Raw genomic sequence first — 27,327 nt, 5'->3', positions numbered from 1 at the left:
GGGCTTGAGACCTGAAGCTGGAGAACGCGATGGTGCAGCAGAGACTGGCTCTTTTTTCGTCTTGGGCCAGTGGCCGCCGCTGAATGAAGTGGTGATGGGAGGAGCAGGCAAAGCCAAACGCAGAAGGGGCGGAGCCATGACTCCAAGGTTCTGGGCCTATTCTCTGCCCTCTGGTCGCGCTTAGCGACTTTGAAAAATGGGGAGAAACTATCCAGGCTTTTACTGTCTCGTGTGTAGTAGGTGCCCAGTAATTTGTTGAATGAATTGAATGGTCGAAGCTAGAATTTTTCTTCCTTCATCAAGCAAAATTGCCCAAACCCTCATTCCTGGTTAGTTGTCAAGTACAGGGCTGTCCAGCCCCTTCCACTCCCAGAAGATTTGGAAAAGGTTTGCATCTTGAGGGGAGAGGCGTAGAGGGCGCTAAAAAGGACTATCTTCCCAGCTGGGTCCCTTTCTTTTCCCCAGGAGGTCTAGAGTCCTGAGAACAATGAGTGCTCAGCCCAGCCCACCAGGAGTACCGCTTCTGGGCTGACCTGGGGATTAAGCTGTGGGGTTTGGGGCTGGGCCCGCCCTGGGGCAGTGATGCCCCAGAACTCCAGGCTCAGACTCTGGGCCACTCTCTCACCGCGTCCACAGTTCCTGGTTCCAGGGTCCGCTCCGGGGAACCTCCAGAGTAGTGCTTTCCCCATCATCCATTGGTGGGGAGAGTATGAAGGACGCTGAGGGCTACTGCTGTCGCCGAAAGCTGCACCCCAACAGGGCTGCGCTCTCCCTTCGTGCAACCGCTTCACCTGCCTCTGCATAACGAAAACTGCTTCCCATCCATTTTTTCATCAGGGTCGGGCACTTCTGCAAGGTGAGCAGGTCTGTGCTGTTACTCCATTTTAAAGATGGAACCGAGGCCCTTGGAGAGGACGCGCCTTGTCCAGGGTCAAGCGAGTCGCGATAGAGAATTCAGGCATCCTAGTTTTCCCAGAATCCCTTACACAGTACCCCCACCCCCCACCCCCCAACGCAGCAAGAAGGGAGAAGCCAGCAGCGGGGAGGGACCAAAGCGAGTTAGCTTGGGTAAGGGACTTGTTTCCTCTTCCTCAGCCTGCTTGGGGAGGGGGGAGATGAGAGGACCGACCTATGCTAAGATAGAGCCTTGTAGGCGCGCACCACCTCGGGCCGCGCGCCTCCTCCTCCTCCCAGCTTTGTTCGCGCCTCTGCGCCTGCGCAGTGCGACAAATCTGGCGCTGTCCCCTTCAGCACCACGCGGAGCCCGCGCCCCCCCCTCCCCGCGGTGAGCCTCGCGCGCCCCCGCCTCGCACGTCCTCGCGCCCCCTGACCGCCTGAACAGACCCCTTGTTCCTTCCGAGGTCACCACCTCCTGCCCTGGCGTTCCCAAGGAGAGCAGTTGCCATAGGAACTCTGGCGGAGCTTTCTTAAAATAGCTGGGCCCCTTTCTACCTTGGCCAAGGGCACAAGGGTTGCCTGTTCCCCACTTCCTCCACTCCAGGCGTCATCCCGTCTAACCTTTTACCCCATATGGGCAGGACACCTAACTCAGGCAGCAAGGAAGTTCTTTTTAAAGTCTGACTAATATCCCTCCTGCTGCATCCTGAGCAAGTGGTCAAGGGTTGGGTCTCCTGGGTCCGAGACTCAGAACCCCTTAGGGTTTGAGGCAGTGTTTCCTAGATCTCTTTTCCATAAGTTGATGGTCTCCTGGATTTAGGGGGCGGGTCCGGTCTACACCCATACGGTGTGCTTGGCGCGGCCGCGTGCTCGTGGGGGCGGGAGCGCGTGTGGCATGTAACAGGTCATGTGGCAACCTCCTAGGGACACGCGTGGGGTCTGGAGCGGGACACGCGTGTGCAACTGGGTCCGGTGTGTGGCTCAGGGGGCGGTGGAGGAAAGGGACGGGGACAGGATTAGGGTGGGGCACGTGAAGGTCTGGCGAACTGAACCGGGGGTTCCATATATCCTCCCCCTCGTCAGGGGCGGGTCTCAGGTTGGCGGGAGAGCCCAGTGGGGACCTAGCGTCGAGAAGGGGGGCTAGCCTCCGGGGCTCAGGGCCCCGGGAGAGGGCGGGGGGTGGGGTGGGTGGGGGGATTATCTCTGCCTGAGCCGCGCGTAGGGGGGAGGAGGAGGGAGTGAGAGGCAGGCGGGCCTGGAGCAAGCGGGAGCAAGCGGGAGCCGCGCTGCCTTCACAGCTGAGCTGGGCCCAGCCTCTTCCCTGCCTTTCCTCGGCCCCAGCTCCAAGCGAGCAGCGGTGAGTACTGAGGCAGCTCCAGTCGGAGCTGCACTGGGGATGCCCTGGGCCCCAACTGAGCTTCAGAAACCTGCCTGGCAGGGTTGCTGCTCCTGACCTCTGCCCCTACCCTGCATTGCCACCAGAGGCCCCTTTACCCCCTTTAAAATCTATCATTCCCTTGAGAGGGAGGAGGGAGAGGGGTCTGGTGGTCTGGTGCAGCCTTCCCACCCAGAGACAGGTGACTGGTGGGGGTTGGGGGAGAGGGTGTGTGTACCTGCTGAAGTACGTGTGAGCATGCATCTATATTTGTGTGTAACTGTGACCATAGGTTTCTGTGAGTGTCTGATATGCCTGTGTCTGTGTGCATTGGAGAATGAGGGCCTGGGTGTATATTTGGGTATCTCTTTGTGTGTTCTTGTTTGATGACAGTGTGTGTGTAAAATAAGCATGTGCCTTTACATTACACGCATATTTGTTATGACTGTGAGACTGTATGAGGGTGTGTCTTTGAGCAATGTGTGTGTGTGCCTGGGTCTGTGTGCACTGGAGAGTGTTGCCTTTGAATGTGTTTAACTGTGTATACTGATATTGTCTCCGTGTGTGTGTGTGTGTGTGTGTGTGTGTGTGTGTGTGTGTGTGTATGAGCGTGTGTACCTGTATGGAGAAAAAGAATGTCTCTTTCCCATTTGGCATGTATATTTTGGGAGTAGGGGCCTCAGTTCAGGCCTTTCTCCTCCCCTTCACCCTATGTCTTCCAACCCCTCATGGTCCCTATATAACACCACCCCCCGCCATCTTCCTGCCATTCCTTCTAGGATGGCTGGGTTCTCTCTCACTGAGTAAGGGGCCTCCAAAAGAGAGACTTTGGGGGACCCGTGGATTTATGATGATTATGAATGGCTGACATTCCTGGTCCAGAGTGTGGGGTACCAGTCTTCCCCAGCCCCCATCAGAAGTAGCTCCAAAATGCCACAGGGATTCTGAACTTACTCAACTTCTGAAATAGCTTCCTTTCTCCTCCCAGGGTGATGCTCAGGGCCCCCAGAAGAAGGAAAGGAGCCAGGGGCCTATTAGGGGTATAATTCTTTTCTCCTCAGGCCTCCATGGAAGTAGCCCAAATAGGAGGCCTGATCACCTCCAGGGGTGGGGTCAATGATGCTATATTCCAAGGGTGGGCTAGGCCCCCTGGCACTCAGATGGCCTATCCAGCTTTCCCCTCCCTATCTGTGCTCTCCTGCCCATCCACCTCCCCTGCAGCTCACCCCCTGCTTCCCTTCCTCTCTTGCAGGCCTGTCCGAAGAGCATGCTGCCCCCTCACTCCCCGCCTGGCCTTGCCATCCCTGCCCCCCCAGCCTGACCCCCGGCCCCAGCATGGCCCAAGGTGCCATGCGCTTCTGCTCCGAGGGCGACTGTGCCATCTCCCCACCACGATGCCCGCGCCGCTGGCTCCCCGAAGGCCCAGTGCCACAAAGCCCCCCAGCCAGCATGTATGGCAGCACAGGCTCCCTGCTACGGCGGGTGGCAGGGCCAGGTCCCCGAGGCCGGGAACTGGGACGTGTGACAGCACCCTGTACACCCCTGCGTGGTCCCCCCTCACCCCGTGTTCCTCCTTCACCCTGGTCACCCTCTTCACCCACTGGGCAGCCCCCACCGGGGGCCCGGAGCTCTGTGGTCATATTCCGCTTTGTGGAGAAGGCCAGTGTGAGGCCATTAAATGGGCTACCTGCTCCCGGAGGCTTGAGTCGGAGCTGGGACCTGGGTGGGGTCTCTCCTCCCAGGCCCACTCCAGCCCTTGGGCCTGGCTCCAACCGGAAGTTGCGGCTAGAGGCATCCACATCAGACCCACTCCCAGCCAGAGGAGGCTCAGCTCTGCCTGGTAGCCAGGGCCTTATACATGGGCCACCAGCCCAACCTCAGGTTGGGGCAGATGGCCTTTACTCCTCTCTCCCCAATGGGCTGGGGGGACCTTCTGAGCACCTGGCCAAGCTATTCCCAGGACCTGCTGACACTGGACTCCTGAACCAGGTATGCGACCTCCCTTGGGCTCCCTGGAACTCTAGAGCCCCAGAAAAGGGGCAAGGCTTGCCCCTTTGGCAGTCCTGGGCCTGTCAGCTCTTCACTCTAAATTCTTTGATCTGTCCTAAATCTGTCTCTTTCTTGCCCTCTGTGTTTGCCCCTGTGTCTTGGCACCTCTATTATCTGTCCTTGTGTGTTTTTGTTTCTGTCTTTCTGTCCCATGTTCTTGTGTCTTTGTATGTGTGGCTTTATCTCTGGATGCCTGTGTCTATTTCTCCCTTCTTGGCTTAGGGGGACACCTGGTCCTCCCCCCGGGAAGTTTCCTCTCATGCCCAGAGAATTGCTCGAGCCAAATGGGAATTCTTCTATGGCTCCCTGGACCCCCCAAGCTCAGGTAAGGTCCTGGACTGAGACAAGGGGAATAGGGCAGGGTCTTCTCCCCAGCAGCTGAGGCATGGTAGGGGGCCTTCCTTTAAACCTCCCTCAGTCCTTCCTGGGGTCATGAGTTGGCTAATGCCTCTCCAGGCCTCAAACTTTCCATCTGTCTTATGATGGAGGGTTGGGGGGGTCACAGCTGGGTTGGGCACCTCGAGGAAGCTAGATAGAAAGGAGGGCATGACAGGATATCAAGGGTCATTCTGCGGAGCAGAAAAGAAGCTGGTCTCCCGCAGGCCCCTCAAAGTTATTCGACAAGAACTTGATTTGAAACGAGCTCCACTGGCACAAGGAACAAGCTGGGTTCATAGCAGGAGGAATGGTGGCTAGACAGTGAAGGAACTTCCTGCCAATATGAGGCAGCGGGGAAGAGCTCCTTCCTAGAACAGAATCAGGACAGGGAGCTGACCAGGATAATCTGCTGACCGGGATGCCTATGCATACTGCAGGTGCTAAGCCCCTGGAGCAGGCCCCCCCATCTCCACCTGGGGTGGGCTCAGGGCAGGGCTCTGGGGTGGCTGTGGGGCGAGCAGCCAAGTACTCCGAGACGGACCTGGACACGGTGCCCCTGAGGTGCTACCGCGAGACCGACATCGATGAGGTGCTGGCTGAGCGGGAAGAGGCTGACTCGGCCATCGAGAGTCAGCCCAGCTCTGAGGGCCCACCTGGTACTGCCCGCCCACCTGCTCCACGTGCCAGCCCATGCCTTGGCCCTTGTCCCAGCCTGGGCAGTGGCGATGAGGACGAGGATGAGGCAGGTGGGGAAGAGGATGTGGACGACGAGGTGTTTGAGGCCTCAGAGGGGGCCCGGTGAGTGCGGGAGTGGGAGAGGACAGTGGCTGGCCCCTTTGAGCTGGCCCAGAGGCAGAGCTGGGGGAAGAGGGGCTGGACTAGAGATGAGGGCTGGACTGGGAGGGTCAGGACCAAGCTAGTGGTGCCGACAGGGCGATGCACCTGGAGACCGGACAGAGGCCCGAGGCCTGGCAGAATGCTGGGGACGTGGAGGGTGTTGGCAAGAGCCCATAGGGCAGGGAGTAGCCGGGACAGGAGAGGAAAGGGGTTCTAGTAAAGAACAGGAGGCAGAGTGAGAGGCCAGGGTTCAGATTCAAGCCTGGGGGCACGGGAGCATCAATCTGGATCCTGGCTTCTGGCAGGAGAGTGGGGAGCGTGGGGGCTTTCTTCTCCGTCTCACACCCCACCGCAGCCTTGGAGCCTCATCTTCTCCTAAGATGTTGCCGGAAATAGAAACGGGATGGCAGGAGGGGAGAGGATCAGGGAGGAGGAGAAAGGGAGATTAGCAGGGAGGAAGAGAGGAGAGGGATTGGGTACTGGGGACGGGTAAGGCTGGGGTTCCTCAGGGGCACTGAATAGCTTGGTGAACCTGTGGTGGGGACTCCCTACCCAGATTCCTTAGAGGGCTGGGGATCTGTGAGAAGGAGAGGATAATCCCCTCCACAGAGTGGTATGAGAATTCAATGAAATGCTACCTAAGAACTGTCTTCTGGGCCCCTGATCAGAGACTCTCCCTGCCCCTGCAGGCCAGGCACCCGGATGCCTCACCCTGGGCCTCTCAAGTCGCCCCTGCCCTTTCTGCCTGGGACCAGCCCCTCGGCTGACGGGCCTGACTCTTTCAGTTGTGTGTTTGAAGCCATCTTGGAGTCACACCGGGCCAAGGGCACCTCCTACACCAGCCTCGCCTCCCTGGAGGCCCTGGCCTCACCTGGCCCAACCCAGAGCCCCTTCTTCACCTTTGAGCTGCCTCCCCAACCCCCTGCTCCCCGGCCTGACCCACCTGCTCCCGCCCCACTTGCACCTCTTGAGCCAGATTCTGGTACCAGCTCTGCTGCTGATGGGCCTTGGACACAGAGAGGGGAGGAAGAAGAGGCAGAGGCTGGAGCCAAGCAGGCCCCAGGGAAGGAGCCCCCTAGTCCCTGCCACTCGGAGGACAGCTTTGGGCTGGGGGCGGCACCTCTGGGCAGGTGAGTGATTCCTTTGCTTCCTCAGACTTGAGGCCCCCCCAGAGCCCCAGGAACAGTTGCTTCAAGGGAAAGTTCCTGAGTGGGAAGATGCAGTTTATATTCCTGACCCCTGACAGAGTGGTTAGGGAATGCCGATGTTTGTTTTTCCATTTGGAGGACTACTTCCTTTGGCTATGAGGGGGAGCCCCTCACAGCCCACCCCTAGGACCCCCTTGGTCCTAGACCCAGTGACTTGACAAACAATGATTCAGGATTGAATGGGTCCCAAGAGAACACTCTCCTTTCCAGAAAGGCCCTTCCTACCACAGGCAGAGACTTTAACCTACTTAGAATTCTTGTGACCTTACCCCTACCCAGCCTGGAGGCTTCTCCCAAAGATGCAGCCACCAGCCTCTCTCATTGCCTCCCTCCCATGTTGCCTCCCCCCTTCAGTAAGGAGTTTCTCACCCTTCTCCAGGAAGTCCTGTCACCAGTCTAACCTTTCTGCTCTCCCTCTGCCAGCTACCCTCTCAGTCATGGAAGCCATGGCAACAGGAGGGGGTGGCCAGGGAGACAGGGTTGCCTAGCAACCAGGAGTTTCCGGCCTCTGTCTCTGGGGTGACAGGTGGCTTTGCTAGTAGAGCAGCTGGGATGGCGGGAAGGGAAGGGGAGGAGGAGACAGGGGATGAATGGAGTGCACTCTGACCCCCAACCCCCTCTGCTTGTTTGTGGGTGGAAAAAAAAGACCAAGGAGGAAGAGCCTCCTCTCCCTAAAAGGCCAGAAGAAAAAGACATAGGAGAGGGAAGGTGTCCCTGCTGCCCTCAAATCATGGTTTGACCCTCCACTGTTCCTCTCTGGCAGCCTATCTATCCCACTTTTGCCCATATTCTCAGAGATAGAGGACTATGTTCTGACTAGGGCCAGTGTGACAATGGGGAAACTATGCCTATGCCTAAGAGCAAACCTAAGACCTAAGGGCTTTGGGGAAGCAGCAGAAATCCCCACAGCAGAAATATGGATGCTTATTTGAATTTGATGCAGGCCTTCTACAGAGAGATGGTAAGGATGGAATCGGCTGATGGAGGGAACCCATACAGTGTCCTTCTCTGGAGAAAAGAAAAATGCCTTCTCTGTGTCCCAATCTCCCCCACTCTGTCTTCTGGGTTTGGAGGCAGAGGAAGGATCTGGATGGTCCCAGAGGGACTGCCCCACCTCTGAGCTGGTGTTTTACCCTGGCAGTGAACCACCGCTGAGCCAGCTGGTGTCTGACTCGGACTCAGAGCTGGACAGCACAGAGCGGCTGGCCCTGGGAAGCACAGACACCTTGTCCAATGGGCAGAAAGCTGACCTGGAGGCTGCGCAGCGCCTAGCTAAGAGGCTATACCGACTAGACGGCTTCAGGAAGGCTGATGTGGCCCGGCACCTGGGCAAGAAGTAAAGCCATTGGCCGGGATTGATAATACGGGGAGAGGGGATGCATCCTGTGGGCAGCACCTCCACACCCCCTCTATCTAATGCCCCCAGGTCTCTAGGTAACCCCATCTGGCCCCTTGACCCTTTCCCTTGAGACTCCACCTATCTGCCCTGCCCACAGCAATGACTTCAGCAAACTTGTGGCTGGCGAGTACCTCAAGTTCTTTGTCTTCACGGGCATGACTCTGGACCAAGCTCTCAGGTGGGTGTTAAGCCCTTTGAAGGCAGGCCCCACGCTCCAGCCCTGCTTTGCAGCGCCTCAGTTGTGCCTTCTCTGAGCACCTGTGCCTTCCCTAGGCTGCCCTGATGTCATCCTTCCCAGGCTATCAGGGCATGGCTAAAAGCTGGGGCTGCCTGGTTAGGGGACCTTGGGTAGAGGTGACATGCTCCCTCTTTCCCCCTTCCCAGGGTGTTTCTGAAGGAGCTGGCCTTAATGGGTGAGACCCAGGAACGGGAGCGCGTGCTGGCCCACTTCTCCCAGAGATACTTCCAGTGCAATCCAGGAGCCCTGTCCTCAGAGGGTGAGGAAGCCAGGGGGCAGGGCTTTCCCAGCTGGTCACTGAAGCAGATGGGCACAGTGTGTGCGCATAGGAGCATGAGTGTGTATGTAGAAGTGAATGCATGCACAGGCTTGCAGGCATGTGAGCATGCGTGTGTGCGGTGCTGACATGCCTACGTGGTTGTGGAACTGAGCATGCGGGCAAGCATTGCTAGGGTCTAGTGTGTGTTGCGAAGAACCAGGTGGCAGGTGTATTTGCATGCCATTGTTCACATACACGTGCAAGACAGCGTTTGGCTTGAGTGTGGATTCTGTTTGGCTGCACTGATCTGCAAACTGTGAGGGGCCCACTGGCTTTTGTGCATACTCACAGAAGCATGTAGGTGTTGGGGAAGATGTCCCTTTCAGGGATTTGCTGGAAGAGTGAGGTCTTTTGGCTGAAGGAGGTAGGGTTTACTATGGGGTTCAGGACTTATAAAAGTATGATTGTGGGCCAGAGTGGGCTGGGGGTGAACTGGAAGGCTGGGGAAGACAGCTGTGGGAAGAGTCCCTGGGAGGTAGCTGAAGCCGAATGTCAACTTTCCCTAGACGGTGCGCACACGCTGACCTGCGCCCTCATGCTACTCAACACTGATCTCCACGGCCATGTGAGTGAGAGGCTGGCAGGAGGGAACCCCCCCAAAACAGACTGCCTTGAGACTTAAAGGCCTGGGAGCCCAAGGCCCCCCTCACAGGCCTCTGTGCCCTTCCTTAGAACATTGGGAAGCGCATGACCTGTGGAGACTTCATCGGGAACCTGGAGGGCCTCAATGAAGGCGGAGACTTCCCCAGGGAGCTGCTCAAGGTGGGGGCCGGGGGTGGGGGTGGGGGGCTGGGGGGGGTGAGGCAGGGTAGAGGTTGCTGGAGGGGAGGGATTGGGACCAATCGGGCGGAGTGGAGGTTGGAGGCTCCTGCTGCTGGAGCCTGGGCTCCCGTGACTCAGCTTGGGGACGGGCCCCCTCCCCCAACCCCAACACGCAGGCTACCCGGGAACATGCGCACTCGCGTGCAGTCTTGGCCGCTCAGCGGGGGAGGGGAGACGGCTCTCGAAATCCTGTTTTCTGGCGGCCTTGGACCTTGCATTTGCCTACTTCGGTGCCCCTCCTCCAGTGTTCACTGAGGATAGGAGGGGTTCCAGCACAGGGCAGGCATACTGCTTCCCTCCTTCTCCTCCACCCCCTGCCCCAGGGTGTATGACCACAAAGGCCCTTCTGGTATGTTGCACAGGAGGGACCCGGAGGTAGAGGGGCCCAAGAGGGACAAAGGCTTTTCCAAGGTCTGGAATCCAGTTACCTCCAACTTGGGACTAGATACTGCTCTCCTGACTCCCTTGTTGCCAGGCCCTGCGCCCAGGCGCCCGCACTTGAGGGGTTAGCTACACAGGGGCTAATATGCATGGGAGGAGGAGAGGGCACCCAGGTCTCATGGATTCACTCATTTCCTTGATCCAGTGGTTTTATCCAGGGATGCCTGGACCTATTTGAAACGCCTATGCTTGGCAAAGGGGCTCTGGGCCACCACATACATGTGACGCACAAGAGTGTCCTTGGGCGCGTCTGTGAGCTTGCGGTGTGTCGGGCTTCTGAGTTTGGAAATTTATTTGTGTTTGGGGGTGTCCATTGTGAGTTCGGGGTGTCAGAGAGTTGGGGTATATGTTTGAATTGGAATATATGCGCTTTAGGGTGTTGGTAAATCCGGGGATTTGGCTGGGGTTTGTTTGTGCTTACGATTTAGAGAGTGTGTCTGAGCTGGGGTGTAGATTGGGTGTTTCTGTGTATTAGAGTGTACATCTACAAATTGGCTGATTTGTGACATGTATCCATAATCAGGGGTTGTTTATGAGTTAAAGACTAAATTTTGAGGTGCATATCTGAATTCGTAGTCTCTGTGAGTTGGGGTGAGTGTGAATTGGTGCATCTGGTTAGTTGGGGTGTATATCTGTAAACTGGGGTGTGTGTACGTAAGTGGGGGTATAGTATAGCCTTGAGCATCTGAGCTGTCTTCAGTTGGGCGAGTTGGATGAGGCTGGTGCCATTCCACGGCTGCCTCCATCCTGCGCGGCCCCTACTGCGTGGCCTCTCCTGGCTGGGGGGAGGGGGGGGCGGCAAGAGGACGCGTTCCTACCTCTCCCGCCCCTGGCCCCCCAACCCTGACCAGCCAGGAGGGAGCTGCAGACCCTACAGGGTCAGCCCGCCTTTGCAGCAGCAGGCCTAGGGACTCCCGGTGCCATCCGCAGCATCCCCAGAGCCGCCCACCCTCTGGCACTTGCCCGGGCTGGCCCCCCGAGGCCCCGCCCCCGTGGCTGCGCGTAGCGCCGCGGGGCCCCTGCGCGGTGGGACGCCTCCATTTTGCGCCGTCCCCGCCCCCAGCCCTCGCCCTCCCTCCCCGTCGGCGGCCCCCTCCCTCTCGCGCCGAGCCGCAGAGCCGACAGCGCCGCCGCCGCCGCCGCCGCCGCCGCCGCCGCCGCGCGCTCCGTGCGTCGGTGGGAGCCGGGCCGGGCTCGGGCCGGGCCGGGCCGGGCCGCTCGCGCCGGCTGTCGGGGGAGCCGTCCGCGGGCCGTCCGGGCCGTCCAGGCCAAGGGCGGACGGGGGCATGGCCGGGGGCCGCAGCGCGCCGGCCGGGCCAGCATGATCGGTGTCAACAGCATCCACAGCAGCGCGGGGCGGCTGCGCTCGCGCTCGCTGTGCTCCGTGCGCTACGGGCGCACCCACCGTGGCGCGGAGACCCTGTGCTACGGCTGGCCGCAGCGCTCTCGCAGTCTCAAGCCCGTGCTCTACACCGACCTGGTGGTCAGCCGTCTGCAGAGCCGCAAGAAGAAGAAGGCGGTGAGGGCGTTGGGGCCTTGGCCCACGCCAGGCTGGGGGGCGGTCGAGGGGGTTGTGGAGGGCGGCGTGGCTGAGGGGGCGGCTTGAGGGAGGCACCGAAGGTGGCACGAGCTGGGGGGGGTGGGCATCGGTCAGACCAAGGCGGGAGGCCAGCAGGGACAGAACCCATGGGTAGCCAGGAGTGGGCATGGACTGGAGGGGGAAGGGCACACACCGTCGGATCAGTGTGGATATCTCAAACCAAAGGGTCTTTGGGTCTTCTGCCTGGGAGCATGACATGGGGCTCACCGATGGGGTTTAGGACTTTGGAAGGAAGACATGGTTGTGGGCCAGAGGTGGTCCTTCGAGGGGCCAGGGGATGAACTAGAAGGCTGGAGACAGGTTGGGTCTGGTTGGACACTTCAATCTCCTGGTCAGAGTTGGAGAGAGGATTAGGGTCGGGGTTATGCCGGGCTTGGGCTGGGGATGTGCTGTGAGGGCTGTGTGTGCACAAGGCTGGATTGTGCTGTGTAGAGGGTGGAGGTTGTGGAATGTACCCATCCCTGGACAGGGTGTGCACATGTGGGATGCCTGGCTAGCCGTGTGGCTGAGTGTGACAGTAAGCAGTAAGATAGTCAGAGACTGTGGTATGTTGGTGGTGGAGTGGGGGACTGTGTCCCATCACGGAGAAGGCACCGACGTCACCACTGCACCCAGCTCACGCAGGCAGCATCACACGCCACACGCATAGCCCAACACGCACATGTTGGGGACACACCCACTCACAGACAGGCTGGTGGAATCGCCCCCACAGTGGGAGGTGCTGCTGTGGACGCATGCTGCAGGCCACTCCTGAGAAGAGGGGTCCCCTATACAACTCCTGGAGTCTATTCTCTACTCAGACCATCCCAAGGCCCCCACAGGTCCCCCATGCCAGCTCTACAGAGGGGAAGTGACTGGTCCAGGAGCTCACAAAGAGCTTGGGGTATGCAGGGTTTGGAAGCTGAAACGTCTGCCTTTTAGACTAGTGTTCACTCTCCAGTAACATGAAGGATGTGGGTGGGCAGGGCCCTGGCCCCCCTGGCATTCAACTTGGTGGGGCTCTCTGGGTTGGGGGAGGTGCTCAGCTTGCCCTGGGGTTAGGAGTCATGAGAGTGTGTTCTCTACTAGCCAGGGAGGGAGGTGACAGGGTGAATCCCTGTTGCTGGGCCTCAGTTTCCCCATATGTTCTGTGTGGGTTTATCCTATGGAAATAGGCCAAAGCACATGGTCCGGGAAAGGAGAGCTTCTTGGGAATGCTCTTTTCTATTCCTTCCAGGGCTGTGCTTCTCCCACCCAGGATCTGGGCAGGATGGTCCCTAACAATAACAACAGCAAAGATAATAATAGCAGCTGCCATTTATTGTGCATCAGCCATATGCCTGGATGCCCTGTGCTAATTGCCTGCCCTGTGTTACACACCTGTTAGTACGTTTGTTCTCCCCATGGATACTTGCCCAAACTCATGCAGCAAAAGTGACACAGTACCGTCTCCTAATACTCTGTTCCAGAGCCCGTGTTCTTGGTCCTTACACCCTGCTACCCCCATCCTCACCCCCCCATTGTCTCCTCCCCTCGAGTTTGGAGGGAGGGCTCTGAGTTCTGGCATTGGGGTACATAGTTTGCCTCCCTCAGGAGTGACCCATACCTGCCTGATTTGTTCCTCCCTTCCTAGGCCTTGTACAGCTCCATCAAGAATGAAAAGCTGCAGTGGGCCATGTGAGTCCTGGAGCTGTGTGGTGAGGGAGATGGGGTGCGGGGAAGGGGCTGCCTGGAGAGGCTGAGAGCACTGAGGTGGGCCCTGTGAGTCCAGGTTGGATTGTGGGGCAGGGAAGGCGGGTGAGGCCATGAGAGGCACTGAGGCTGCTTCATTTCCTTCTTTGGAGATGGCTGCCTGGACTTGGGGTTCTGTGTCTTTTCTCTAGCTGAGTTGTTATGACAAGCTAGGTTGGGATGGATGGCCACTGTCAGCTGGCCTGGGAGGGGGGATGCTGAAACAGAAAGGGGAGGTCCCTTGCCAACCCAAGCGGGAAGACAGAAGTCTCTGGAGATAGAGCCCCGACCAATAGCGTGAGAGCCTCCTCTCAGGTCCTAGGGAGTCCAGAGCATCACAGAACAAGGGACCACATTGTCTACTCTTGGCCATGGAAACAGACTCAGAGTAAGTCTTAGAGGAGTCCAGTGTAAGGGAGGAGGTCCAGTTTAATGTTGGGCCCCCCAGTCTGAGGGTAGAGCCTCATCTAAACAGTCAGTAGGTCACTCATACTTGCTGGTGTCTGCTGAGAGTTCAGTCACAGATCAGGTTGGTTGGGAGCTCCCAGTCTGCAGGAAAAGACCTCAGAGGAGGCAGAGCTCAGCACTGGGATGCAGATTGGAACTTGGGGCAAGCCTTGAAGGAAGGGAAGCATTTGGAGAGAGAGAAGTTGGTATTTGGGAGGCAAATATGTGGTGGCTGAAATGAGCGTGGGTTGGGGATGCCAAGAGGAGGCAGGCCTAGCTGGCTGGAGAGTGGAAGGAGAAAGAGGCAGTATGGGCAGGGATGTAGCATAGGCCTCGTGCAGGAGGAAATAGGGAGCTACTGCAGGTTTTTGATCGATGGAGTGACAGGATAGAACCGGATTCTTTAGATGGTACCTAACAGAGCCTGTGGACCAGGAGGTACTAGGTGACCACTAGGAAGCCACTTCTGCCACCACGTAGCCAACAAACTATGAGCAAAGCATGCTGCTGGGTATAGTTGGGACAGCCGAGTCAGACATGTCTGCCCTAGTGGAGAAGGGTGTGAGGGCTGGTGTGCAAGTGCAGAAACAGAGGATGGGGAGGAAGGGACAGACATGGCCCTACCCTTGGGAGCGCTAACCTGAGCAAGGAGATACGCTGCCCGGAGGAGCCCTCATCTGAGCAGGGGGACAACAGCTACCCCTGGGGAGATCTGGTGCGAGGCGGGAAACAAGGCTCCAGGAGCCTCAGGTGGAGGGGAGCCACACCCTGTGAGAGGGGCAGTTCCCCCATTCCCTCCACAGACAAGAGGGCGCTTTCCTGGGTGGGCAGAGGCCAGGACTGAAGCGGGGGTTGTGGCTGCAAGGCCAGCCCCCTCTGAGGTGATCACACCTGCAGAGACGAGGAGGAGCTGAGACGCTCTCTGTCTGAGTTGGCCGACCCCAACCCCAAGGTCATCAAGCGGGTCAGCGGGGGCAGTGGCAGCGGCTCCAGCCCTTTCCTGGACCTGACTCCTGAACCCGGGGCTGCAGTCTACAAGCACGGGGCCCTGGTGCGAAAGGTGCACGCAGACCCTGACTGCAGGAAGAGTACGTGGCTGGGTGGGGAGGGTCTGGGGGATGGAGGGGAGGGGGCCTGTCTCAGGCCCCCTGACCTGTCTTCCTTCCCCCCAGCACCTCGGGGCAAGCGGGGCTGGAAGAGCTTCCACGGGATCCTCAAGGGCATGATCCTCTACCTGCAGAAGGTGCGGGGCCAGCCCAAGGGGTTGGGGCTGAGCTGGCTCAGGGGAGTGTGGGTGGGCTGGGCCAGGCTGGGGTGGGACCATGGCCAGGACAAGATGGGCACCCCTGCAGGAGGAGTACCAGCCTGGGAAGGCCCTATCAGAGGCAGAGCTAAAGAATGCCATCAGCATCCACCACGCGCTGGCCACGCGTGCCAGCGACTACAGCAAGAGGCCCCATGTCTTCTACCTGCGCACAGCTGATTGGCGGGTCTTCCTCTTTCAGGCCCCGTGAGTGCCCTCTTCCTGCCCATCCTGGACCCCTTTGCCCCACTCCTACCTTGCTCCCCTCCCTTGTCCCTGGATTACCTCCTTGCTTCCCAGGCCGCACCCTGAGCCAGGACAGGCATCCCTGGACAGGAAACCTGGGGCCAGGTCCTAAGTGGTGGTGTTGTCTCCCCAGGAGCCTGGAGCAGATGCAGTCCTGGATCACTCGCATCAATGTGGTGGCTGCCATGTTCTCTGCACCCCCCTTCCCAGCTGCTGTTAGCTCCCAGAGGAAGTTCAGCCGCCCTCTGCTGCCCAGCGCTGCCACCCGCCTCTCCCAGGTACCCCCAGCTCTGTCCACCTGGTGCCAGTGGGATGGAGTGTGGCAGGCCCAGGCCATCTGCACTCAGGGCTGCCCTGTGTGATCATGTAGATGTCACTGCACCAGGACACTGGCCATGGGGGGTGAGTGAAGGCTGAAATCCAGTCTCCACTGCACTTGCCAAGGTGTTAACCTAGATATGGTGCTTTGCTCATCCAAAGGCAGGGGCACCTTTCTAAAAAAGCTTGCACAAAGGCACTGTATGTGCTCGAGTGACCCTGACCAACACTCCCCCTGGCCCCTAGGAGGAGCAGGTGCGGACCCATGAGGCCAAGCTGAAGGCCATGGCAAGTGAGTTGCGAGAGCACCGGGCTGCGCAACTGGGCAGGAAGGCCCGAGGCAAGGAGGCTGAGGAGCAGCGGCAGAAGGAGGCCTACCTGGAGTTTGAGGTGAACCTCCCTGCCCTGGCACCTCTTTGGCTCCTTTCTTCGTCAGTGGGGTCTCACTGTTGCCACATACAGGCTCAGGCTAGTGGTTAAGGGCACGGACTTTAGTAGGAGAGTGGGACCAGCTGGGTGACGTTCGGCAGGTTGCCTAACCCCTCTGAGCCTGTTTCCACATCTGTGGGCCAAGGATGACGTTCTTTACCCGCTAGGGTAATGAAGGGAGATGAGGTCTGTCAAGGGCTCAGTTTTTCCCAACTCTGGTTCAGGCCTAACAAGTATTAGATGTCGTAATATGCAGTCTCGAGAGAGCCCAGAGAGGGTAGCTAGCTTCCAAGGGGATCGTGTCATAGTCCCTGGGGGCTCTGGGGGCCTCAGAGTTGGGCAAGAACCTGTTGTCTCCTAGCCTTTTTTGGCATCCCTCCTTGGTCCAGATTGGGGTGAGATGGGCAGAGGGTGGAGAGCAGGCTCACAGCCCCTGCTCCTCTGCTTCAGAAATCCCGCTATGGCACATACGCAGCGCTGCTTCGGGTCAAGCTGAAGGCGGGCAGTGAAGAGCTGGATGCAGTAGAGGCAGCACTGGCCCAGGCCGGGAGCACAGAGGATGGACTCCCTCCACCTCACTCCAGTCCCTCCCTGCAGCCCAACCCTGCCAGCCAGCCCCGGGCTCAGTGTCATGGCTCAGAGCCTCGTGGAGGGGTGATCAGTGGGCGGTGGAAGCTCTGAGTTGAGGGTAGGAGCGTGGGGGTTTGGCGCCCACTGGGCACCTGCATGACATAGCCTTGCCTGAGCCCGGGCCGGCCTCGGGCCGCCCACGAGGGGCCCCCGGCCCAGGGCCCGACCGCGCCGGACGCGGTGTCCGGGGCAGCGCAGGGCTAGGGCGTGGGCCTTGGGAGCCTAGGCCAGGGGCCCCTCTGAGACCCCCATTTTGTGATAATGTTTTGCACTTTTTCGTACGGGGGCTGGGGTGGGAGGGGCCAGGGCCCCTTGGACTTTTGATGCTTTTTTTTTTTTTTTGGGTGGGGGGAGGCCTGACATTTCTGCTTTCTGCTGAGACCACCCACACCCAACACCAGCAATCCCCCCTCCATCCTGGGGCCTGGCTCAGATAGAGGCTAGGAGTTGGGGCTGAGCTGGTTTTCCCTCCTTCCTCCCTGAGGCTCACCCTCTCTCGTTCCAGAGGTGGAGGAAGGGTATCCATGCCTAGGCCCCCATACGGTCTGGGGGCAGCATGGCCTTGCTTTCCCTCCTTCAGTGGGCCCTGCCCTTTGTACAGCCTCTAATCCCATTAAAACTGCTCTGGACTTGCTGGCTGGGCCTCCTCCATTCTCCAGTACCTGGCTTGGGTAGGCAGCTGGTTCCAGGGACAAGAGTCACATCAGGGGTTGCCATAAGTTAGGGAGGGAGCCAAGCACCCTCCCTTTCCCATGAGAATCTTTATTTGCCCCAACTGAGGGGTGGGCATGGGGTGTTAAATAAGAACTAGAATAGGTAGGGATGCTGTACAGAGGGGCCCAGGGAGGGGAGCTGGTGGGTGGGCAGCAGTTCAGTGCACCTGAGGCTGGGGGTGCCCGTGGCAGAGCCCTCCTGGTGGCTCAGGGGGTGAGCCCAGCTTCTCTGTCTCCTGTTCCACCGACTGGCTCCCGTATGCACTGTCCTCTTTCACCTCTGCTAGGCGAGTGTGCACGGGGAAGGGGATAGGGAACAGTCAAGGTCTCAGGCCTCCCACTGTCCAGGCCCAGACCAGCCTACCAGGTGGGACCCCTTTACCTGTGCTGGGCAGCTTGTCTCGGGCCTCAGGGCCCCTCAGCAGCTTCACTCCTTCCTCCAGGCCCATTTCAGACAGGGCATCCAGCAGGCCCGCCAAGTCCCCACCAGCCAGCTGGGGAGAAGGAAGAGGCATGAGTCTGAGTGTGGGGGCAGGAGCCCTGGGGCCAAGGGAGAATCTGGGATCTGAGACTGGGGGAAGGAAGCCAGGCATGCAGCAAGGGATGGGGACCAACTGACCTTGTAACTGCGCAGGAGGCTGCCGCTGGGTGAAGCTGTCTTCCGATACGTATCCACCAGACTGCGCAGCCCCAGCCGTTCTGCCAGCTCTGCCCAGCTGCCCTGGGCTCCTGGCCCATCTAGCAGATGCTCCAGGTTCTGTAGGACTGTATCCTCAAGGGGCAGCTCTGGCCCTGATGGGAACATAGAGACGTGTCTGGTACGCCCAGAGATGGGCTCAGGCAGACACTTCTTTCTCAAGGTAATCTGATAGACAAGGTGGACAGAGTACTAGGGCAGTGGGTGGCAACAGGAATGGAGCAAGGGACACCCACCCCCCCACCCCCGGCTCCTTCAGAGGTCCTGAAGAAGAACCCTCTGTGAGCAGGGGTCTGAAATCTGGCAGTGGGTGAAGATATCTCACCTGCAGGGCTGGGAGGGGTCAGGGGGGGTGCTGTGGTGTCCTGAGCAGCATTTAGCAGCAAGGTCTTCACCTGGGGAGACAGCCTCAGTTTGATGAACTCCCACCCCAGTCCTCAAGCCCAGGTGCCAGTCATCTGGGCCCCAGCCCTAAGCCCAGGTGCTCCATTCCCTGGTGCTTCTAGTCCGGGCTAGCCTCACCTTGGTGCTGCGAGTGAGGTCAAGAGGTGTGTGGCCCCGGAAGCTGCCTCGGGTGTCCCTCTCAGGTCCCTCAGAATCTGAGTCACTACCAGAGGTGGGGGGCGAAGGCAGTGGGCACAGGGGCTCCTCATTCTCTGCGTGGATGTCAGCACCTGAGGAGGGAGGTAGTCGTGGGGAGGTACAGTGAGAGCCCACATTAAGAACTGCCAAGTTTTCCTCCCCTCAGCCCTGTTCATATGTCCCAAGGATGAGGCTCACCAGCCTTTAGAAGGAGACGGGTGAGGGTGGGAGATCCCAGTCCAGCTGCCAGGTGTAGGGGTGTGTTTCCCGCAAAGGTGCGGGCATTCACATTGGCACGGAGCTGTGGGGTTCAAGGGAGTGATTGATGGCACCACTCACTGGCCGCCTCTCCCCCTGCATCTTCACTGTCCTTGGTTCCTCCACAACCCTTGGCCCCACCCCTTCAGCAATCCTCAGTCCCACCTTGGTAACCAGATGTGTGACCAACCCCAGCTCCTCCATCTCTGTGGCTAAATGCAGGGCTGTTCGGCCCCCCTGCCGCTCTGCAGCCTCCACTTCAGCCCCACTGTCCACCAGCAGATCCAGGCACTCGGGGCTTCGGGCACGGACCGCCAGGTGTACTGGGTACAGGCCTAGGAACATAGATACTTCGCCTACAGCTGTGACCCCATCGTGGCCCCTGACACCTCACGCTCACTCTAGGCACTCACCAGGTACCCTCCCTGGTCCCCACACCTTTGCCCCCCGGTCCACATGAGGTGATGAACTCACCCTCAAAGTCTGGCATGTGCAACAGCTGGGGAACAGCGGGAACCCCACTGCGCAGAAGGACGCGCAGCAGTTCAGGGGCACTGGCACCAGCCCGGAGCGCTAGGTGCACTGCGGAGTCTCCATGCCGATCCAGTAGTGCCGGGTCTGCGCCCACCTGCAGCAGGAAGCTCACCACGCCTGTCTGCCCAGTGATCACCGCCAGGTGCAGCGGCGTCTGGAAAGGCAGGCAGAGTAAGCCAGGCCCACCCCTGGCCTAGGCCCACCCCTGGCCTAGGCCCACCCCTGGCCTAGGCCCACCCCTGGCCTAGGCCCACCCCTGGCCTAGGCCCACGTGCCTTCCAACCCCTGCCCCTCACCGATCGGTGCCCCTCACCTGGTGCAAGTGATTGGTGAGGTTGACAACACCAAGGTGCCGGGCGTGGTAGATGACATGGGCTATCTGCTCGATGACACTGGTCTGCCCGTGGATGATGGCTAGGTGCAGCGGCCTGAGGGTTGGGGAGTGAGACTCTGGCCTAGCAAGCCCAGCCACTCAGAGCACCCTCTAGCTCCAAAACCCCACCGCCTCCATAATCTCTGTGCCTAGGGCTTCTGGAGCCCAGACGTCTCCAAGGACATCGCTGCCTCTGAACTTAATCCTCCCGAGCACCTTGTGCAGTATATAAGTACTATCATCTTGCTCTTTTAACAGTCAACAAAACCGAAAGGTGGAGAGATCAAGCACCTTGAGCAAAACTAGTACATAATGAAGCCGGACTTGGAACCAGGTCTGTCCGACTCCACGGCTCTGGCTCTTTGCAGGGTCCTTTCCCGCCCCGTACCCCGACCTACCGTCGAGCTCCAAGTCCCGGACCCCCCTCCCACCCCCCTACCAAGGGAGCCCGGGTCGCTCTCCCTCCCTTCCCCCACCTACGTGTCTCCGTTCTCGTCTTGAGCTGTCAGCAGGTGGCGCTGTCCCGCCAGCAGCGCGCGCGCGTCCGCCGTGACGCCGTAGTCGAGCAGGGCTCGGGCGCTGCGCTGCGCCAGGCCGAAGAGGCGTGCGTTGTACTCCCGGGCTGGGGGCAACAGGGACGTGGGCGCGGGCTTGGTCCCCACCCGAAGCGTCCCGACCGCCCGGATTTTAGGGGCCGTACCTCGCTGCAGCAGGTCCGGGGTCAGCGGTTCGCGCTGGGGGGTCAGAGGGGACGCGCTCGGCTCTGCTGCTTCCTCCCCGGCATCCACGCCAGGCGCCTTGGCGGCCATCTGCGCCCCGCCCCCGCCTCCCGGGTAGCAGCCCATCGGGGCCGAGCCGGACGGGTAGGGGCTATAGGCCAAGGAGGAAGGGAAAAAGCCGAGGCTGCCACCTGTGGATATAGGCCGGGCTGTGGGTATAAGGCACCATCCAGGACTCTCCCCGATTTTTTACCCCACAACTTCTCTCCCCCTTACCCCTCCCTCCTCCATCCCCCTTCCCGCCACCAGCACACCACCCCCCCCTCACCTCCTCCTCCAGCTCCTCCATAACCTCCGGCTGAGCCCCCAGAGCCTCCACCCATGTGGGAGCCACCCCCGAAGTGCTGGGAGAAGGTGGGCAAGGCTTTCCTTCGCTTCCGCTGCACCTCTTCCTTGTCTTGGGCCAGAGGGAAAGGAGATGTTAAAACCCCAACTCCTGCACCAAGCCTCAAGAACTCTGTCCCCAGTAAGGTCATGGCCCTCCCTCCAAAAGCCCTCAGGCTAGCTTCTAGGACCACCTCTTCCCGGGCCCTTCTCCACTCCTGACTTGACTCATGGGTCCCCTGATCTAGTCTGGGGACACTCCAGCCCAGCCCCCATCTTAATTCCAGCTCCACCTTCCACCAGAGGGTAATAGGTGAACTGTTTGGAGTCCGAGACATCCCCCCCACGCTTGCGTTTCAGTTGCAGGAACACGGTTACAGGACGCTCAATCTTCATCTTGTGATAGGGTGGTGTCCGGAACACAATGGCATACTGGCAGGGGGGGAGGAGGGCATAAGGTGTCATTGAGGCCTTGGTCTAGTTCAGCCCCCAGCCCTGGCCCTGGCCCTAGGGTACCTGTTTATGAACATCTGTGGGAGAGAAATCCCCAAAGGCCTGCCATCCATTCTCATCATCCTCATAGAACCGAACCTCAATGTCATCTATAAGGGAAATTGAAGCTTGGCCACACCTCCTAGTAGAATCTCCAGGGCCTTTTATCCTAGAGCTGCCCTGGCTCCCCATCTTGATACCCAGCATCCCTAAGTCCCAGCCTGGGGTCCAGTCTCACCTTTCTGCACCTTGTCACAAAGCAGATAAACCTCATCTCCACCCCGCACAGAGCCAGCTGTCTTGTCCATTCGAGAAATCTTCAGGTTTGAGGCCCCAGGAGACTCTGTGGGATATCAATTACTTGAGCTGACATAATAGTCATGGCCCCATTTATGGAGCCAAGTGTTTTGCATTATTATTTGAACAACCCTAAGAGGTACAGAAACTACTAGTATCTTCATTTACCCAAGATGGAAGCCATACTCAGGGGAAATGACTTACTCAAGATCACTCAGCTCATATGTGGTGGGTCAAGTTGAAACTCAGGCTGGACTCCACAGCCTGAAATTGCCCCCCATGCTTCCTCTGGCACCTAGCCCTGGCACCCCAGATGGTCAGGATACTCACTGCTGTCGTGGATGGGCTGGGAAATGACCGGCTTCAGGGGCAGGGAGAAGGAGCCATCACTGGCTCGAAGGAAGGCAGAGAAGCGCAGCCTCACAATGCTCAGGTCCATCACCTTCTTCAGCTCCTTAGCCTCCTGCTCCAGCTCCCGCCGCTCGGCCTCTGTGCGGTGGATGTACACGTGACCCTGGCACTCCTCCTTCTCCATTCCTTCCATGACCACCTCCCATGACTCCCTCTCTCCCTACAAGTGCTCCCCCCCCTCAATACCCGTAAGGCCCTGGGGCCTGGAGCGGAGTCGCTGCCTCTGAAGTTTCTGTATCATAATCTCCATCATGTTCTTCTTGGTCACATGCAGGACACCCAGGTTGTTAAATCTGAGTGGGGGAGTGGGAGTCAGAGCTTAGCAGGCATTTCCTTCCTGAAGCACCCTCCCCACTGCCAGGGCTCAGCTCAGCCCTACTTCCTCCAGGAAGCTTTCCTGGTTTTTACTTGGGACTTTGGGTTCTGGGGCCAACCTAAGTCTCTCCCCTTGGTCAGATGCTAAGCTCATAGAAGTGGGCTGGGGCCTAGGACAGGTGGGCCTAGGACGGAGGGGCACCTACTGGGCAGTCATGTCCTTGGGCCCCACAGACACGGCGCAGACCCCCAGCTCCGAGCATTGCTTGCCCACCAGGCTGTGGGCATGAGCACGAGGCGGGTCACTGTGCGTTACCAGGTCCACCTCGATCTTGGCTGGTCCCTCGTAGTTACAGATCTGGGGGAGGTGAGGGCTGTCAGTGATGTCCCTGAACACACTATCCACTAGCCCACCCTCCAGCACCATCCTAACTCACCTTGACTGTGGGATAAGTCTTCCGGCCCTTCTCACTGGAGGCACCTGGCAATCCTCCATGGGAGGGGCCTTCACAGCCATATCGAAATCGGAAGCCACGCTGAAGGTCCCAGGGCAGATTGATATTGTGACCAGGAGAGACCCCCACCCCCCCTAGCCAGCCACGCTCCCAGCCAGCAGTGACCATAATCATTGGCAGCATCTCTCCTGAACCACAACACAACCATTGTGATTAGCAGCAGCCAACCATCCCAACCTGAAGCGTCCTCTGGTCAGTGACCCTCCCCATGGCCACCCAACTACAACTACCCCACTTGTCCCCAAGGCTGAAGTCATCCCACACCATCTCTTCCATTCACTCACCTGTTTAGGCTGCTCCACTATTACCAGGTAGGGGCCATCAGCTGGGGAGAGAGGGGCCTTGTTGAGCCAGGATTTCTGAGCTCATTCCCAAGGCAGAGGGCACATGCTCCTCCCTCCCGCTCTCCCTAGGACATGGGAAGGTTAGGAACTTACTAACCTGTCTCTGGGGCTGGCTCCTTGGGCTCCACAATGGACGGGTCGAATTTGAAATCATCGTATTCAATCATGCCATCCAGACCCTGGTTTGGAGACAGACTGGGGTGGCAACTGATTCTGAGCCACCCCAGAGCCCTCCACTTCCCAGCCCTGAGTAACCACTCCCTTTCCTCCCAAGGCCGTTAAAAAAGCTCCTAGTAGAAGCAGTTTGCAGATAGACTGACTGACAGGCAGGTTGAGATAATGAGAGGGCATTACAGGTGTAGGGAAGCAGAGAGGACTCCGACAGACAGGCAGACAAAGCAGACAGACATGGGGGTAGCCGGCTGGCTTCAGGGCCAGGTGTGACTCACTGGGTCGTAGCAACTTTCCATGTCTCTGGGCTAGGCCCGGCTCTGTCTGGTGGCTCCGGCCGGGTTCTGTTTCCCAGAGTTTCAGGCGTCCGCCTTAGGGGGGGAGGGGGGAGGGACTGGCGGGGGAAGGGGAGAGACAGATCAGGGCAGGAGTTGGGGGGGCAAGGGGAGCCCAGATTTGGGGGAGGGTCTGATCTCTTCCAGCCACCCGTCCGGGTGTGGCGGGCGAGATCCGGTGGAGAACGAGATCCGGAGCTGGGCTGGGTTGGGCCGGGGAAGCGGCAGGAAAGTTAGAACAGCTTAGGAAAGTCCCGAAAATACCAGAGGGAGGCGGGGCCGGAGGGGGGCGGGCCTGGAAATGACGCCACTAGCCACGCCCCCGAGGCGGGAGGGGCACGAAGTCGTTGCTGGCCGGCTAGCTCTGGTAGCCTCTCTTCGGGCAGAGGGGCAACCAGACCCAGGGAAGCGTCCTCGGGTGTTGGTCCCCACCCCCTCGTGTCAGGGCGGGCTCCCGGGACTGGAGGGTCTTTCTAGGCCGGAGGACGCTCTTAGGCCGAGGCCAGGCCCGCCTCCCGCCCCCTTCGCCTCCGCCGTCCTGGAGCAACCTTGGGATTTTCTACCCCGAGAGAGGCCACGGCTGATTCACCCGGGGGCTTTTGTGGGGACATTCCTGCTGTAGGAAGGCCTCCTTTCCGAAGGCCTGTAGGCGGGGGCTCTTCCCAGTGGGGGGCCCCAGGGTTCTGCCCCAAGAACGGACTCTGGGCCCGCTGGGCGGGGGAACGAAAGGTGTCTGTTTCTTGAGATGGGGTCTTCTGTTACCTCTCCCCAAAACGTCAACAGCCATTGGATTCCCGCACCACACCTGCTCTGGGTGCCCACGCCCCCTGCCCCAGTCCCGTATCCGTGCATGATACTGGTGTGTGTCTCTACCACACGTACAGTGTGTTGTCCCATGTGCTTGCGTGCATGTTGTGTGTGCGTAGTGTCAATATGCATGTGCAAGTGAGCATGGCTGTGTACAGGTGAGCGTCCTTAAAATTCTCATTGTGGAGGCGTCTAAGCTTGTCTTGATATATAAGAGCACAGGTGAACATATTTGAGTTTGTGCGTGAAAAGTATGGGTCCAGGCACCTGTGCACGGGTGAGCAAGTTTGCGTGTGCATATGTGCATTCTGAATGGACAATGCTGTGCACTCGCCAGCACACGCGTAGGTGCACGTATGGCTCCGCGTGTTTTTTTATACAGGATGTCGATGGGTATCCATGTGTCTTGTTTGTGTGCGTACTGTGTGTGTGTGTGTGTGTGTGTGTGTGTGTGTGTGCGCGCGCGCGCGCGCGTGCGTGCATAAGCCGCTCTCCAGCCCTGGGACTCGGTCAGTTAAAGGCCCTCCTTCCGCCCTTCGCCGTGTCCTAGCCACTCAGGGGTTTGAACCCGGCCACTCACCGCGGCGGCGGATCCGATTCCGGCTTCTCTCCCGGCCCGACCCACCTTGGAAGGGTAGCGTCACCTCTCCACAGCCACTGAGGCTCCAACCGGGAAAGCCCCTTTTCCACCCCCGGGAGGGGGGAATTCCCGTGACGTTCCCGTGCGTCACGCCCCGTGCCCTTTTTCATTGGCTGAAAGTTTAACTCCGGACTCGTGCAGCCAATCATGAGCGACTCAGGCGCGCCCCTTAGAGGGGAACTATTAGCTGCGCCCCGGGAGCCTGGAGCGAGGTTGACTGTCAGCTAAAGCGCGAGCTCTGGCTTGGGGACCTGCCTGAGGCTGGATTCTCTGACCAAGAAGCATCCTCCGGCCAAGGGCCCCGGCTCCGGTCTCCTCACCCACCCTGCCTGCCCCAGACGGTTGACAGTCCCCGCTGCTACTTGGTTTATCTGCTGGACCTAATGCTTGGTCACCTCTGAAGCCGGGGAACCCCAGGGGGAAGCTGGCGGGCCCCAGCCCTCCGGTCCGCCCGGAGCGGGGCCCCACTGACGGGAAGAGTTAGGGGAAAAGGAAATTGATCTTGCAGTTGGTCCCGGGGCGCCATCTGGCGGCCCTTGTGAAGCCTCAAGGAGACTCCATAATCCTTTTTCTTGCTCAGTCTCTCTTACTCAGCCTCCCCCCCTGGAAGAGACCATCTGAACCTAAATCTTACTCTATAAATGCCCGGGTCACAGAGGGCCAGATTTTCAGATCTGAGCTCCAGAGTTCTGGGCAGAATGAAGAAAAAGAGGTGTTTATCTGGGAGACTCAGGTCTTGCTCATCCATCACGGAGATTTGTAATATTAGAATTGAAAAGGCATCCAGGGGCGTCTGGGTGGCTCAGGCGGTTAAGCGAAGGGACTCTTGATTTCGCCTCATGATCTCACGGTCGTGAGATCCAGCCCCACGGTTGGGCTCTGCGCTGGGCATGGAGGCTGCCTAACATTCTCTCTCTCCCTCTGCCCCTCCGCCCCCAAAAAAGAAAGAAAAAAAAGTTTTTTGAAATGGCATCCAAAATCCTAATAGTTCAAACTTCCTCCAATGTAGGAAATTTCCTTTTATATAGCTCCCAACTGTGTTTGAACACTTTCAGTGGCAGCAAGATCAGTACAGGATTACCTAAAGTAGGGACTCTGAGGCTGAAGATCTGTGACTGGTAGAGTTTCCCTTTAGGGGGTCCATGAGCAATCTCCATTCCTGGAGTAGTCCTCCCTTAGGCTCATGGTAGAACACTGATTTTTTTTTTTTTTTATGTTTATTTATTTTTGAGAGAGAGTGTGAGTGGGGGAGGAGCAGAGAGAGAGAGAGGGGGCAGAGGATCCGAAGCAGGCCCAGCGCTGATAGAAGCAAGCTGATGCTCTGCTCCAACTCCACAAACGTGAGATCATGACCTGGGTCAAAGTCGGATGCTCAACCGACTGAGCCACCCAGATGCCCTGGACACAGACTTTTGTTTCAGAGTTCCCCTGCAACTTGCCTCTGACCTTGGTAATGGAATTACAGGCCTGCATGGGTCTGCATAAAAGGCAGACTGTTATGGCCCTTGATGTGGGCTATTTCCTGTTACTTCCCCCTCCTCTTCATCTTCCCTGCAAATGGAATGTGTCAGGCAGTGTGTTAAGGTACTATTAGTATAAGTTCTTATTCTTCCTCCCAACAGCCCTTGGAGATAAATATTACCTTTACTGATGAAGAAATTAAGGCTCAGAGAGGTGAAGTAACAACCAAACACAATAGCTAGAAATGAATATACCCAGTCTACTAATTCTAGGATGAAGCTCTTCCTTAAACTGGTATAAAACAAAGCAGGCCTTTCCACTGTGAGCCTCTCAAGTCAATATCATAAGATACCACTGAAAATTTTGCTGACATCCAGGGATATTGCCTACTACATTCCCCTGGTAAGTCAGATCCATAACCCTTACATTAAAATGGAATGAGGTTGGTTTGATAAACTCCAACTTAGTGAGCCTGTGCTTGTTGCAATGATCACAACTGTCCTTTCAAAGTGCTCATAAACTACCAGCTGAAATTGGCATCAATTCTTCCAGTCTCCATGACTGCCTCTAAAAAAGCCCATACAAATTGAGCTATTTTATTTTTAAGTAATCTCTCCACTCAACATGGGGCTT

At 58.5% G+C, this 27,327-nt stretch overlaps 2 protein-coding genes and 1 long non-coding RNA gene across 6 annotated transcripts; 1 reads left to right on the top strand and 2 right to left on the bottom strand.

Moving 5' to 3' along the window:
• The first annotated feature begins 743 nt into the window (after positions 1–743).
• PSD (pleckstrin and Sec7 domain containing) lies at positions 744–17,280 on the top strand. Of its 3 annotated transcripts, XM_058697597.1 has the most exons (18): positions 744–856; positions 2,196–2,254; positions 3,525–4,261; positions 4,544–4,646; positions 5,137–5,497; positions 6,226–6,666; positions 7,886–8,080; positions 8,241–8,321; positions 8,528–8,640; positions 9,207–9,265; positions 9,373–9,462; positions 13,176–13,219; positions 14,618–14,808; positions 14,893–14,963; positions 15,073–15,230; positions 15,403–15,547; positions 15,834–15,977; positions 16,467–17,280. In XM_058697597.1, exons 3-18 carry the CDS (start codon positions 3,608–3,610, stop codon positions 16,695–16,697), a joined length of 3,081 nt encoding a protein of 1,026 aa, XP_058553580.1. In that variant the 5' UTR covers positions 744–856; positions 2,196–2,254; positions 3,525–3,607; the 3' UTR covers positions 16,698–17,280. The 3 variants fall into 3 exon arrangements, with proteins under 3 accessions (XP_058553580.1, XP_058553579.1, XP_058553582.1); XM_058697596.1 differs by lacking the exon at positions 2,196–2,254 and having other exon boundaries at positions 757–856; XM_058697599.1 differs by lacking the exons at positions 744–856; positions 14,618–14,808; positions 15,834–15,977; positions 16,467–17,280 and having other exon boundaries at positions 2,109–2,254; positions 15,403–15,517.
• On the bottom strand, positions 5,734–7,223 carry LOC131493287 (uncharacterized). Its single transcript, XR_009252553.1, has 2 exons — positions 7,114–7,223; positions 5,734–5,911 (listed from the first exon to the last, which is right to left on the bottom strand). It is a non-coding gene; the product is annotated as an uncharacterized LOC131493287 (long non-coding RNA).
• A 76-nt stretch (positions 17,281–17,356) lies between the features above and the next one.
• NFKB2 (nuclear factor kappa B subunit 2) lies at positions 17,357–25,297 on the bottom strand. Of its 2 annotated transcripts, XM_058697601.1 has the most exons (23): positions 25,174–25,297; positions 23,730–23,845; positions 23,378–23,459; positions 23,221–23,261; positions 22,859–22,957; positions 22,628–22,779; positions 22,293–22,399; positions 22,026–22,184; positions 21,637–21,741; positions 21,423–21,508; positions 21,200–21,338; positions 20,851–20,979; positions 20,504–20,713; positions 20,284–20,425; positions 19,744–19,858; positions 19,371–19,584; positions 19,062–19,231; positions 18,837–18,939; positions 18,579–18,730; positions 18,382–18,451; positions 17,979–18,151; positions 17,742–17,853; positions 17,357–17,639 (listed from the first exon to the last, which is right to left on the bottom strand). In XM_058697601.1, exons 2-23 carry the CDS (start codon positions 23,748–23,750, stop codon positions 17,518–17,520), a joined length of 2,703 nt encoding a protein of 900 aa, XP_058553584.1. In that variant the 5' UTR covers positions 23,751–23,845; positions 25,174–25,297; the 3' UTR covers positions 17,357–17,517. The 2 variants fall into 2 exon arrangements, with proteins under 2 accessions (XP_058553584.1, XP_058553583.1); XM_058697600.1 differs by lacking the exon at positions 25,174–25,297 and having other exon boundaries at positions 23,730–24,075.
• Between the last annotated feature and the right edge of the window lie 2,030 nt (positions 25,298–27,327).

Source organism: Neofelis nebulosa, chromosome 13 (genome assembly GCF_028018385.1).
Source record: "Neofelis nebulosa isolate mNeoNeb1 chromosome 13, mNeoNeb1.pri, whole genome shotgun sequence".
In the NCBI taxonomy this organism is placed as follows: domain Eukaryota; kingdom Metazoa; phylum Chordata; class Mammalia; order Carnivora; family Felidae; genus Neofelis; species Neofelis nebulosa.
The sequence above is the reverse complement of the archived record's forward strand: the minus strand, read 5'-3'. Positions and strand labels throughout refer to the sequence as shown.